Source organism: Moschus berezovskii, chromosome 21 (assembly GCF_049115385.1).
Source record: "Moschus berezovskii isolate FMDL1 chromosome 21, NW_MosBer_1.0, whole genome shotgun sequence".
NCBI classification, from domain to species: domain Eukaryota; kingdom Metazoa; phylum Chordata; class Mammalia; order Artiodactyla; family Moschidae; genus Moschus; species Moschus berezovskii.
The window spans coordinates 62,933,796-62,948,642 of record NC_142480.1 but is presented as its reverse complement, the minus strand read 5'-3'; the positions used below and the strand labels follow the sequence as shown (position 1 = coordinate 62,948,642).

The 14,847-nt window shown below is 39.2% G+C and overlaps 1 protein-coding gene across 6 annotated transcripts in view; it reads right to left on the bottom strand.

Annotated features, from left to right (window-relative positions):
* Positions 1 to 14,847, bottom strand: part of LRRC28 (leucine rich repeat containing 28) — a 211,562-nt gene that overhangs the window by 183,202 nt on the left and 13,513 nt on the right. For all 6 annotated transcript variants that reach the window (XR_016035672.1, XR_016035673.1, XR_016035675.1 and 3 more), the window contains exon 3: positions 9,528 to 9,568. Coding sequence is in view for 2 of the 6 variants with exons in the window: in XM_055417715.2 (XP_055273690.1) it covers positions 9,528 to 9,568 (41 nt within the window). In the remaining 4 variants the exon portion in view is untranslated. The remainder of the gene's footprint in view (positions 1 to 9,527; positions 9,569 to 14,847) is intronic.

The window sequence follows — 14,847 nt, the reverse complement described above, 5'->3', positions numbered from 1 at the left end:
CAATTTCCTGGTGGTGATCTTATACTATAGTTATGTAAGACATGAAACACTGGTAGAACCTAAAAGGGTATACAAGGATGTTTATGAATTACTTCTTATGTGTGATACCACCATTATCTCAAAGCAAAAAGTTCAATTTTTTTAAGAAAAATGACAAATGAAGACTTTTTTCAAGCAAACCAAATATGAGAGAATATAGAAACTAATACAAAATGACATTTTCTCATTTTTAAGTTTAAGAATTTAAATGCAAAATTTATATAACAGTATATTTCACCAGATACCAATTTTATCTCTCAGCTACAAATCTACCTGTTATGACATACTGGAGCTGTCAAAATTTCTCCTTTGCTAACTGATTTAATGTTAGGCCTAATGTTATCAAAAGAAGGTGTGCGAGTGACTCTGCAAGGTTAGAATGGCAGGAAGGCACCTCTCCAGGTCCAGTCCTCTTTCCATTTTTTATTCCACACAGAGCCAAGCCCCAGCATCCCTCTTGGACCACTTTAAGCCACATTCTCAAACCATGGACTCCCCAAGCTGAAGTCAGTTTTGCAGCATCTCTGGCTGTTATTCTCAGGCCACACTCCTCATCCAACAATGTGCTTCTATAAACAACTTCAACTGGCCTCAAGTAACTGTCTTCCCACCGTGCGGCCACTTCCGCACGAGTTCAGCCATGTTCTCAGGCAACTGCCTCCCCACCATCAGGCTGCTTCCAATACTCCAGCTCTAGATTATGAATACTACTCCTGCAACAGTGAGACGATATTACAGATCTGCTCTGGCCTAAATCAGATGGCAAGGCTCTTCACCACGCGAATACTATACGCTGTGTGGCAGTCATATCTTCTTTGAAGAAGTCTAACCTCAGCCTAGGGTTTGGAACTATAAGTCTTTAGTTCCTTCACTGTCCAATTCTCTGCTACTGCTAAGTCACTTCAGTCGTGTCCGACTCTGTGCGACCCCATAGACGGCAGCCTACCAGGCTCCCCTGTCCCTGGGATTCTCCAGGCAAGAACACTGGAGTGGGTTGCCATTTCCTTCTCCAATGTGTGAAAGTGAAAAGTGAAAGTGAAGTCGCTCAGTCATGTCCGACTCATAGCGATCCCATGGACTGCAGCCTACCAGGCTCCTCCATCCATGGGATTTTCTAGGCAAGAGTACTGGAGTGGCTTGCCATTGCCTTCTCCGGTCCAATTCTCTAGGTACAGATCTATTTTTTTGTACTTACTAATTCTGAATACCATAGAGTCCTTTTTAACCTCTTTTGGTAGTTAATAACATTTTACTAGTTAACAATTCTTTAATTTTCCCTGTTTAAATTAGTGGTATAGTGTCTGTCTAACTGGACCTTGACTGGTTTACAAATACATAGATCTCTCTCACAACACTTACACACATGTAAAACACAGGACAATAGCACAAAGCATAGGAGGGATGAACTGAATGCATTGATCCAAGGTTCTTATATTAAATGTGAAATAGTATGTTATGTGAAGGTAGATTATAATAGGTTAAAGAAACATAAACCTTTCAACATTGAAATGAAGTAGAGTTAATAAATCAATAACAGTAATAAAACATAATCCTGAAATAACACTGAAATAATTTTAAAAAAGGAAACTAAAGAGGGGAAAAATAATAGAGAACAACTGGGACAAATAGAAAAAACAATTGTTAAGATGGTGAACTTAAACTCAATCCTATCAGTAATCATATTAAACATAAATAGTCTAAATATTCCAGTGGAATGAGCCAGATTGTTATCAACTGGTCAAAATCAAAGAACCAACTGACTTCAAGAAACCCACTTGAGTTATAAAGGCAAAAAGAGATTCAAGTAAAAGAATGTGAGTTTCAATTCCAGTACAGCAGAATGAACTCCTCCTACCAGACTGAGGCTCTGACAACTAAAACACTGAAGAGCACACACAGCCAAAAAGAACCTAAGGCACTGCAACAGTAAACAAAAAAGTCAGTTCTGGAAGAGAGACAAAAACTGAAGAACGACACTGGGTGAGTCTGAGTTTCATCTTTTTTTCTTAACAGCATTTAGTCTAAGGAAAGAGAAAAACAGTTACCACAAAAAGTGGCTAAAATTCCAAAAGAAAACTGCAGTCTTGCTAGCCAAAATGAGGACACAGTTCTGGGCAACGATAGTCCCTGACAAACAGAGAATACCAGAAAACAAACAAATAAACAGGGAGGGGAAACCCCAAATCCTATGTATAAACTTTGCCTGAATCAGTGGCTTATTCCAAAACCATTTGTATTGGATAAAACTATAACTAACTTTACCAACAAAGGTCCATCTAGTCAAGGCTATGGTTTTTCCAGTGGTCACGTATGGATGTGAGGGTTGAACTGTGAAGAAAGCTGATTGCCGAAGAATTGATGCTTTTGAACTGTGGTGCTGGAGAAGACTCTTGAGAGTCCCTTGGACTGCAAGGAGATCCAACCAGTCCATTCTAAAGGAGTCCTGGGTGTTCATTGGAAGGACTGATACTAAAGTTGAAACTCCAATACTTTGGCCACCTCATGAGACGAGCTGACTCACTGGAAAAGACTCTGATGCTGGGAGGGATTGGGGGCAGGAGGAGACAGGGACGACAGAGAATGAGATGGCTGGTTGGCATCACTGACTCAATGGACTTGAGTTTGAGTGAATTCCGGGAGTTGGTGATGGACAGGGAGGCCTGGCGTGCTGTGATTCATGGGGTCGCAAAGAGTCAGACATGACTGAGCGACTGAACTGAACTGAACTGAAAGATAAAAGAAATGGACTGAGATTTCAGTTGCCTTCCAAAAGGCACTTTACTGTTTTGAGTCAACCAGGGAAACCATTGAAACAAAACACCAATACTCTTCAAAGAAATTAACAGATTTTAGTCTCCAAAACACTTATCCTCAATTGTCAGAATATAATCTAAAATTACTTAACATATAAAAACTCAGGAAAATGTCAATGACAACAAACAATGTCTAGCATCTCCAAGACAACCCTGATGTTGGGACTTAGTAGACAACTCTCTAAAAGTATTTATTATAATTATGCATAGTGATCTAAAGTAAAATATGTCTTAACGAAAAGATAAGGAAATCTTAGCAGAGAAACAGAAACTAGAAAGGATGAAAGAAAGAATATTCTAGAACTGAAATGTTTACTGGATAAAGGTGAATAAAAGAATATAACACACTGTTTTGATTACTGTCCTTCTGAAATACTGTCTGAAGTCTAAAAGGGTTATACCTCCAGCTTTGTTCCTTTTTCCTTAGGATTGCTTTGGTAAGCCTGAGTCTTTTGTAGTTCCACATAAATTTTAGGATTATTTGTTCTAGTTCTGTGAAAAATGCCATGGGTAATTTGATAGGTATCACATTAAATCTGTAGAGTGCTTGCGTAGTATGGCTATTTTAACTGTATTAATTCTACCAATTCAAGATCTTGGAGACAGATCAATATAAACGATTCAATCTAAATGCAGAGGGAAAAAAAGGAGGAAACATGAAGTCCCTCAGAGGTATGTAGGACAATATCAACAAGATACATGTAAACTGAGTCCAATAAAGCGAGAGAGGGAAAGGTGCATAAAAAGTATTTGAAGAAACAATGGTTGAAAATGTCCCAAATTTGGTAAAAGACATAAATTCACTGATTCAAGCAGCTCAGCAAACTCCAAGATAAATACAAAGAATATTATACCAAGGCACATCACAGTTAAATTGCTAAAAGCCAAGATCAAAAGAAAATCTTCAAAGAAGTCAGAGAAAAATGATATATTACACACATGCAGAGGATGATGAAAATTCCTCTGACTTCTTATGAGAATCTATGGAGATCTGAAGATAGTCAAATACTTTCAAGAAGCTCAAATAAATAAAAACTGTCAATCCAGAATTCAACTGCCATAATAGATAATTCAGTTTGGAGTCTTATGTTGCAATCTTCATAACTGGTTCACCTTTTTGCCTGAAGGCCTCAAGGATTTTTCCATTAAAGTCTGAAAAAACTTTGAAAAAATGTCACACCCATTACCAATAAAAAAATTCTTGAGAAAACTGGAATTAATAGTGTGGTAAGCAGCACCTAGGATGTCCCCGGTGGCCCCCACTCCTCGGCATGCAGGCCGCGAGTGCCACAGCAACAGTGATGCGATGCCACTTCCATGATTAGACTAGGACGGGACAAGGGCTCCTCTCTCGTGTAGCCCCGCGTGCTCTTCCGCTTGCTCACTCTGATCAAAGTCAGCTGCCATGTTGTGAGCTACATAATAGAGGCTAAGTGGCAATGAACTAAGGGAGTTCTCTGGCCAACAGCCAGCTAGGAACTGATGCCCTCAGTCTAACAACCTGCAAGGAATTGGTTGAATCCTGCCAACAAACATATGAGTGAACAAAGATAGAGGATCTTTCCTCAGCTGAGCTTTCAGGTACGCCAGCAGCCCTGGGCAACAATCTTGATTAGAGCCTTGAGAGAGACACTGAAGCAAAGGGATCCAGCTAAGCCAAGCCCAGAAATTTGGACCTTCAAAAAATATGAGAGAATATGTGTTTATTCTTTTAACTACCCCTACATTTTAAACAACTACATTTTGAGATAATCTGTTGAGCAGCAATAGATTACTAACACAAATGGATATTTACTTAACACATAAGAATTGTGTTAACTGTAAGGCCAGTATCTTTCTTAGTGGAGAAAACCTGGAGATATTCCCACTAAGGTCTGAAAGAAGACAAGGATGCCTACTACCTCAAATACAGTTTTACACTGCTCTGGAGAAGAACTAGTCAATGCAATCAGAATAGAGAAAATAAAGATTTGGAAAAGAAGAAATAACACTGTATTTTCAGACATGAGAGTAGAGTATACCTGGAAAACTCTGGAGAATCAACGATAAAACTAACTCAATAGAAGATTTCAGGAAGGAGCAAGATATAAAGCTAATATGCAAAAAACCATACTGTTCCTATAACAAAAATTACCCAGTTGGAAGATATAACAGATAAGAAAAATCATTTACACAGCAAAAAATTACACATTTAGGAAAAAACTATTCAGTTCAGTTCAGTTGCTCAGCCGTGTCCAACTCTTTGCAACCCCATGAATCACAGCACGCCAGGCCTCCCTGCCCATCACCAACTCCTGGGGTTCACTCAAACTCATGTCCATCGAGTCGGTGATGCCATCCAGCCATCTCATTCTCTGTCGTCCCCTTCTCCTCCTGCCTCCAATCCCTCCCAGCATCAGAGTCTTTTCCAGTGAGTCAACTCTTCACATGAGGTGGCCAAAGTATTGGAGTTTCAGCTTTAGCATCAGTCCTTCCAATGAACACCCAGGACTGAGCTCCTTTAGAATGGACTAGTTGGATCTCCTTGCAGTCCAAGGGACTCTCAAGAGTCTTCTCCAACACCACAGTTCAAAAGCATCAATTCTTCAGTGCTCAGCTTTCTTCACAGTCCAACTCTCACATCCTTACATGACCACTGGAAAAACAATAGCCTTGACTAGACGGACCTTCGTTGGCAAAGTAATGTCTCTGCTTTTTAATATGCTATGTAGGTTGGTCATCACTTTCCTTCCAAGGAGTAAGCATCTTTTAATTTCATGGCTGCAATCACCATCTGCAGTGATTTTGGAGCCCAAAAAATTAAAGTCTGACACTGATTCCACTATTTCCCCATCTATTTCCCATGAAGTGATGGGACCAGACGCCATGATCTTAGTTTTCTGAATGTTGAGCTTCAAGCCAACTTTTTCACTCTCCTCTTTCACTTTCATCAAGAGGCTCTTTAGTTCCTCCTCACTTTCTGCCATAAGGGTGGTGTCATCTGCATATCTGAGGTTATTGATATTTCTCCCGGCAATCTTGATTCCAGCTTGTGCTTCTTCCAGCCCAGCGTTCCTCATGATGTACTCTGCATATAAGTTAAACAAGCAGGGTGACAATATACAGCCTTGACGTACTCCTTTTCCTATTTGGAACCAGTCTGTTGTTTCATGTCCAGTTCTAACTGCTGCTTTTTGACCTGCATACAGGTTTCTCAAGAGGCAGGTCAGGTGGTCTGGTATTCCCATCTCTTTCAGAATTTTCCACAGTTTCTTGTGATCCACACAGTCAAAGGCTTTGGCATAGTCAATAACAGAATGATCTCTGTTCGTTTCCAAGGGAAACCATTCAATATTACAGTAATCCAAGCCTATGCCCCAACCAGTAACGCTGAAAAAGCCGAAGTTGAACGGTTCTATGAAGACCTACAAGACCTTTTAGAACTAACACCCAAAATAAGATGTCCTTTTCATTATAGGGGACTGGAATGTAAAAGTAGGAAGTCACGAAACACCTGGAGTAGCAGGCAAATTTTGCCTTGGAGTATGGAATGAAGCAGGGCAAAGGCTAATAGAGTTTTGCCAAGAGAATGCACTGGTCATAGCAAACACCCTCTCCCAACAACACAAGAGAAAAAACTACTAGAAATGTTCAAAACCTATATGGAGAAAAATATGAAGTTATCTATTAAGGATAGAAAAGTAGGGATAAAAAATGTTAATACATCTCTATTCTTAGAAATATATACTAAAGTAGTTAGGGGTGAAAAACCACGCTTCAGAAAAGAAAGAAATACACATATATTATATACAAAGAGAATGAAAACAAAAACTTGATAAACCAAATAGGGCAGAACATCACTGAAGATATTTAAAGTGAACCTAGTCCAGAAGAAACAATCAAACAAGACACCTACTTCAAAAATCCAGACATCTACCTGAAAAAAAACATCTTGAGGGGAAATTGGGATAATTTAAATATGAATTGTATACTAAATGATATTATTGAATTAATATTACTTTTCTTAGACCTAAAAATAATAAAATTATATGCAAGAATGTCTTTATTCTTAGATACATAGGGGCTTCCCAGGTGGCACTAGTGGTAAAGTGCCATCTGCCAATGCAGGAAACATAGGAGACATGGGTTTGATCCCTAGTCAGGGAAGACTCCTTGAAGTAGGAAATAGCAACCTACTCCAGCATTCTCTGCCTGGAAAATTCCGTGGACAGAGGAGCAGAAATGTGGCCTGGTGGACTACAGTCCATGGGGCCACAGAAAGTCGAACACAACTGAGCATGCGCACGCACACACACACACTATACCGTGTGCAATTTGTGTGTTAAGAGAGAGAGGGAGAAAGGAAAGGAAAGGAGGGAAAAGGGGGGAGTAAAGAGAGAGTAGAAGGGGGAAAGAGAGGAAGGAAATGAAGCAAAATGTTAACTGGTTACATTTATGTGAAGCCTGTACAGTTGGTCCTTGAACTAGAGGGTTTAAAGTGCACAGGTCCAATTACATTCTGATTCTTTTTCAACAAATTTATACTCAGAACTACACCATCCAGTGTTAGGTGAGTCCACAGATGTGGAACTGTGGATGTGGATGTTAGGGAAATTAAAAAGTCTTGTTTATGGTTCAGAGACAAAGCAGAGCAGGCCTCTGACACTGCTTCTAACCTGCCTGGACACTGCCCTGACTGTGAGAGACTGCCTGCTGTGAATGCAAGACTGGCAGCATCATAGATAAGACAGAGGATGAATCTTGAGATTGTTGAGTCTCTGGAGGGGAGCTGGCCAGCCAAGCCCCAGGTTTAAAAACATTACAAGCTTTACACATTAACACGAAATCAGAGCTGCTATTTGCTCACAGATTGATGATTGCATCCTGGGATTGTAAGTGGGAACCCGAACTGCGATCTCTAAAGTCTAACCCACCGAGCGGACACACGGCCTAGGACATTTTCCCAATTGAGACTCCCGATGTGCTGTGTCACAGGACTTTCCAGTGCTGTTTGAGTCTGGATGTTGTTGAGAATTCAATTTGGTGATGTATCCTCTGTTGTTTCTCTCTTTTCTTTTAATGTTAGTATATTGAAATTAACTAGATGATTCTCTAATAAATATTGGTTATTATTTGTATAGAACGAGTATATGTATGGATGTGAGAGTTGCACTGTAAAGAAATCTGAGGGCCAAAGAATTGATGCTTTTGAACTGTGGTGTTGGAAAAGACTCTCGAGAGTCCCTTGGACTGCAAGGAGATCCAACCAGTCAATCCTAAAGGAAATCAGTCCTGATATTCATTGGAAGGACTGATGCTGAAGCTGAAACTCCAATACTTGGGCCACCTGATGTGAAGAACTGACTCACTAGAGAAGACCCTGATGCTGGGAAAGACTGAAGGCAGGAAGAAAAGGGGACGACAGAGGAAGAGATGGTTGGATGGCATCACCAACTCGATCGACATGTGTTTCAGTACGTTATGGGAATTCTTGATGGACAGGGAGGCCTGGCGTACTGCAGTCCGTGGGGTCACAAAGAGTAGGACACGACTGAACAACTGAACTGATAGAACAAGTGGCTTATTTTGTTAACAAATCCTTTGAACCTGAGACAAAAGTGAAAACTTTTGGCAAAACAATGGAGGACTGACTATAAAGTTACACCTGGATTTTCAACTATGAGAGGGTGGCACCTCTAACCTCCACATATGGATCTTCATTGTACTATGCTTCCAACTTTTTTGTTGGTCAGAAATTTTTCAAAAATAAAAGGTTGGGTAAAATGACAGAGACTTCTGGCTTATAGATAAAGGTGTAAAATTAGCTCTTTCTAATTTACCTCCTGAAAATCATGCCAAATAATAAAAAGAACAAGAAAAGGTGATGCAAATTCCTCCCTCAACAAAATTAGGAGGCAGGTAGAAAGAAAGGGAAATACAAGATATGGAAATTTATCTTCCTTAGTCAAGAGATAAAGTTGATATACTAAAAACAAAGGTGTAAATGCATTTCAAAAAGGTACATTATATAGTATCATGGAGGTAATCATCAAAAGAACTAAAACAAATGTAGGATGCAGGGAGGGAGGTTTTTACTCTGTATTTTAAATCTTTTACACCATCAGGCTGTTTATATCAGCAGCACATGCAGCAGTAGTAACAGTACTAACAAGCACATGCTAAGTTGCTTCAGCTGTGTCCCACTCTGCGACCCCATGGACTGGAGCCCTCCAGGCTCCTCTGTCCATGGGATTTTCCGGGCAGGAATATTGAAGTGGGTTGCCATTTCCTTCTCCAGGGGATCTTTCTGACCCAGGTATCAAACCCATGACTCTTATGTCTCCTGCATTGGCAGGTGGGTTCTTTACCACTAGCGCCACCTGGGAAGCCCAATACTCCCAATTCCTTGGACTATCCAGAAGGATTCTGTGACCAAGATGCTGAGAAAAAAAAAAAATGTATCTTTCATCATCTTTACTACCCTGAAGTGAGATATTTAAAACATAAATGTAAATGGTAAGATACTTTAAAATACTATTTGGTTTAGCAGAACCACAGGTCTACCTACATGAGCACCATGATCATAATACCAAAAAATAATAAATTAATACATTAAAATATTCCCTATTATTTAAAATAACTTAAAATTATGTTCATTCTTGTTTTTTTAAAAAAAATTTGAATAAACGGACTCACAGTTCCACAAGGTTTGGAAGCTTCTGAGCAAGGTTTTCTGGCTGAAAATTAAAAACTCAGAATTAAATTTTATTTTTGAAAAATGTATAAACATTTCTAAACAGCTTAAATACAAAGTACTACCTTTTGAAGGGCTGTAAACTTTGAGAAAATGTGAAAATAATACATCAGCAGGTCTGGGTTTATGCTTACGTAGATCAAACCACAATTTAAACGTATATATCTGAACACTTAAAATCCATATCCCTTGGAGAAACCAGATCTCATATTCCATGGTCAAAGAAGAAATAAAAATGTTTTAACAGACACAGACAGAGGGAATAGCACCATGTGACACTGGGGCCAGAAGTGGGAGGGATGCAGCTACAAAGCCAAGGAACAGCGCTGGCAAAGCACCCAGCCCCGCCCCTGGGAGCTCAGAGAAAGGGACAGACTCTTCCTCAAAGCCGCGAGAAGGAACCAACCCAACCAACAACATGGTTTTGAACTTCTGCCCTCCAGAACTGTGAGACAGTAAATTTCTGCTATTTTAAGCCACCTAGCCTGTGTAATTTGTTACAGTAGCCCCAAATATAATAATACCAACTCCTTGTCAAACCAAAATCCCAAACTTCTCCTGAGGAAAAAGGAACTGAAATCACCGAGGGCCAGACACCAAGATACAACTAAACTCAGGATAAATAGAGTAAGCTGGAGCTCAGGTGGTCTAAGGGAGGTCACATCTGGACCAGGTTCTAAGTTCTGAGTAGGAGTGTGATGTGACAGGGACAGGAAGCAGGCCACAGGGAGGAGGGGAAGGGAGATGGGGCTGGGTCCTGGGTAGCAGGAAAAGCCTCCTGTAAGTAACTGAAAGTCAGCCTGCGTGTCTCTCTCTCTCACACACACACACGCACACACAAAGACAGGAGTTGAAAGACTGAAAGCCCACTGAGTCAGGAGTAACTTTTTTTTTTATTCTACACTAAAACATACTGTAGAATTAAGCTAGATATCAATAACAAAGAATCAGGAATGGTTTTTTAAAAGAAATTATGACTAACTTGAGGCCTGAAAGACATAACTATCAGAGGTTGCGATGGGAGGAGGAGTGTTCTTTTCTGGTTAGCTTTCTAGGCACACAACTTAACATGTGAAAAGACAAAACAGAGGCAGGTATGTTTAAGAAATCACAATTTGTTCTATTGTAACTGCCTGGCAGCACTCATGACAAAATCTTACATTTCAAAAGCACTTATAAAAATAACTGTGTCAATAGAAAAATAAAAGTTCGGGAGACTGTAAACTTTTAGATTTGTAACAAGAATTTTTTCTTACAGGAGCTTAGAAACAGTGATTATCATTAGGAAAAGGATAGTGCTGTTATTCTCCATTTCTTTTGTATCATCTGAATCATTAATAATGAGCGTATGTCTTTTAAAATTAAAAAAATTAAAATTAAATTTTAAAATGTACTATATAAACTGCTACGCAATTGAGGAATCAATCACATTATATGTAACTTAGGTTCTAAACACTCAATAAGAGAAATGCCATTAGTTTGGTATTTCTGGTATAACTGGGCCACAGAGAATAAAGGTATATAATTTTGAAGAGAGTACCAAGGAACAGTTCACTAAGGTCTTATATTTTATACTGAGGAAAAACTATTTTTTTAAAATCTTGAGCACAACATTTTAATCAAGGAGACAAAGTTATTAATTTCATATTGGCATACTGATGTATTTACTTAGCAATAATATCCCAAGCTACTTACATATATACTAGCCCTCACACTTTCATAATAACCAAATAGCACTGAATATGAATACTGTTTTGAAGTTAGTGAAACATTTATTTAGCTTCCACTTTTGATAAAACCACTTTTAGTTTTCAAATGCCAAAACTGTGATTCCTTTCTCCCTATGCTTTACATCAATATCTGCAATGAGGTCCTTCATGACAAGTCTTTCCTTGAGTGCTGCTCTTGGATCTAAGTCTCCAAAATGTTTCTTTTAGTACTGGTACCTCCCCCAGTCAGAGGAAGATACACTTCCACTTGTGGGGATATTTATAAGACATCCCAGGCAAACTAAAGCACTGAGAGGGTGGGAGAGGAGAGGTAAGAAGCTTTCTGGCTGTTTCTCTTAAAAAGGAAAGGCTTGTCCGGAAAAGAAGCACTATTAGAACCTGATCTAGTTTGATCTGCTAGAATATCAATACCATAACTGGCTAATTACAGGACCCATGGTCATTCTTTACAGATGCCTTCTTGGCTCTTTTGGTACTGCAATTTTTCCATGACCAACTAGTTACCTCTGTGAGATACTTACCTACACACACAATTAAGCACTGCATAATGTTTCTGCTGCCATTACTGCATCACTATATTTTTACCAGTAAGTACACTGTGTTTTAATTTAAAAATAAGCAAACCAACCTTGAGAAAATTGGCAGCTCATTAGGATGCTGGGTTCAAAAAAAAAAAGCAAAAAGCCTGGTAAAGAATCAGCCTGCTGCATAGGCTGTGGCTGACATCTACTGGTGTTCTAAAATATCATTCTTTGCTTCCTAGTGGTACATTTTAGCAATGAAACTAAATAATATGAGAAACACTATATATTTTAATTTTCCTATTTCCATAGTTTATGAAAAGTAAGTAAGAGACTGGATCACTATATATTAACATCAACATTGTTGTTACTCTGTGAGTAACTAAGGAGCTTCCCAGGTGACTCGGATGGTAAAGAATCCGCCTGCAATGCTGGAGAGCCAGGTTTGATCCCTGGGTCAGAGAAGGGAACGGCAACCCACTCCAGTGGGAAATCTTGCCTGGGAAATCCCATGGACAGAGGAGCCTGGCGGGTTCCAGTCCATGGGTCATGAAGAGTCGTACACAACTAAGCGACTAACACACAGAACAACTCAGCTCTAATGCTGGATTACAGATGCCACACAAATAGGACTCAGTCTATTAAGTTTTAAATGTTTTCAAATTTTAAAATCCTGATAGGTTAAGGGCAATAATCTTAAAGTGCCTTGCAAAACTATTATTACTATTATTTCCTTCTTTCTCACAAATTTGACATACAAAAGTTTTAATAGATAAACAATCTGTACCCTCCTTGAGTATGAATACTTCCTTCTAAACTAATTGAAAATTGTTTTATAAATTAAACCAAAAATCCCGTCATTAAATCTCATATTATCACTTAATAACTTTTTCTTTACAAACAATGTAAAAGTAAACTTCAGTAAACACAGTATAAAATTCACTTCAAATCTTGAATCAATGATGCTTTACCATGTACTTTTATGGAAAACTTAAATGGGAATGTTTTAAAACTGTGTACCTTGGAACAAACACTTCAAATATGTTGCAAACACATGTTCAATTGCATTCTCTTATAGTCACTGTGCACCACTTACTTTCTTTTCTTTCTCCTTCTGGGCAACAGGCAGGATTGCGCTTAAGCTTAACGTGGTTAAGTGACTTGCTTTGGTCAATGGAATTATGTCAAAGTAGAGACCTTAGAGAGTTTGCACATGAGATGTCCACAGTGACCTTTATCAGCTTTCATCCCTGAGTAAAGATACCATGAACCAAAGTCCCCAAGAGATCTGCGAGAGTAGTGCAGTATGAAAAAAAAAATCATTGAATCACTAGGATTCAGGGTTCAGCAAAATCTGCTCCATCCTACCTCTGACAACACATTTCAAAGAAGTCCTGAATTAAATGCATATTTTTATAGCAGTTATAAAAAGTAGAATAAAGTCAGACCTCTACTTCACACCATATACAAAAGTTAACTAAAAATGGATCTATCAATGACTTATATCTAAGTGCTAAAACAGTAAAATTCATAGAAGAAACCATGAGTAAATCTTCATGATCATGTGCCAAAAGCAGGAGCACCAATAGAAAAAGCAGATAAGCCAGACTTCATCAAAATTAAAAACTTTCTGCATAAGAGGACATTACAAGAAACTGAAAGGCAATACATAAAATGGGAGAAAATATCTGCAAATCATATACCTGGTAAGTGTCAAGAACACTAACAACTCAACCACACATAAAAGATACCAATCCCTTGAAAATGGGCAAAGGATTTGAGAAGACATTCTTTAAAGAAGACATGCAACCACCAATAAGCACATGAAGATACCCAACTTCATTAGCATTAAACTGAAGTTGCTCAGTCGTGTCCAACTCTTTGGGACTCCATGGACTGCAGCCTACCAGGCTCCTCCGTCCATGGGATTTTCCAGGCAAGAGTACTGGAGTAGATTGCCATTTTCTTCTCAAGGGGATCTCCCCAACCCAGGGATCAAACCCGGGTCACCACATTGCAGGCAGACGCTTTACCATTTGAGCCACCAGCATCTCATTCAGTTCAGTTCAGTTCAGTCGCTCAGTCGTGTCCGACTCTCTGCGACTCCATGAATCACAGCACGCCAGGCCTCCCTGTCCATCACCAACTCCCGGAGTACACTCAAACCCATGTCCACAGAGTCGGTGATGCCATCCAGCCATCTCATTCTCCGTTGTCCCCTTCTTCTCCTGCCCCCAACCCTTCCCAGCATCAGAGTCTTTTCCAGTGAGTCAACCCGTCGCATTAGGGAAATGCAAATCAAAACCACAATGACGTATCACTTCAGAAACACCAGGATGGCCATAATGTGTTAAAAATGTACACTTAACAACTACTGATGAGGAACTGAGAAATAGGAACCCTTGTACACTGCTGGCAGTAATGTAAAATGGTTCAGCCACTATAGAAAAGTTTGGCTGTTCCTCAAAAAGTTAAACATAGAACTGCCATAAGATTTCATATTTCTACTCCTATATAGACCCAAAATAATTAAGAGCAGGTACTTAAACATTTACATGTATACCCATGTTCATAGCAGCAGTGTTCATAATAGCCATAAGCCCAAATGTCCATCAATGGATGAACAGATAAACTGTGGTATGCACACACTGTGGAATCTTTATTAAATCATAAGGAATGAAGGAATGATACCTGCTACCACCTGGATGAAACTTGAGCACATTTTGCTAAAGTCAGACACAAAGGTGATACACTGAATGATCCCATTTATATGAAATATCCAAAACAGATAAATCCAGAGAGATAGAACACAGATTGGCAGCTCCAGGCCTGGGGTGTAGAGGGGAGCAGGAAGAACCTGCTTAATGGATAAGGGGTTTTGCTTTTGAGTGACAGATACGTTTGGAACTAAACAAAGGTGGTGCTGTGCAACACTGTGTATATTCTGAATGCTACTGGTTTTTCATTTTAAAATGGTTAATTTTTCAAGAAGTGAATTTCACCTCAATAAA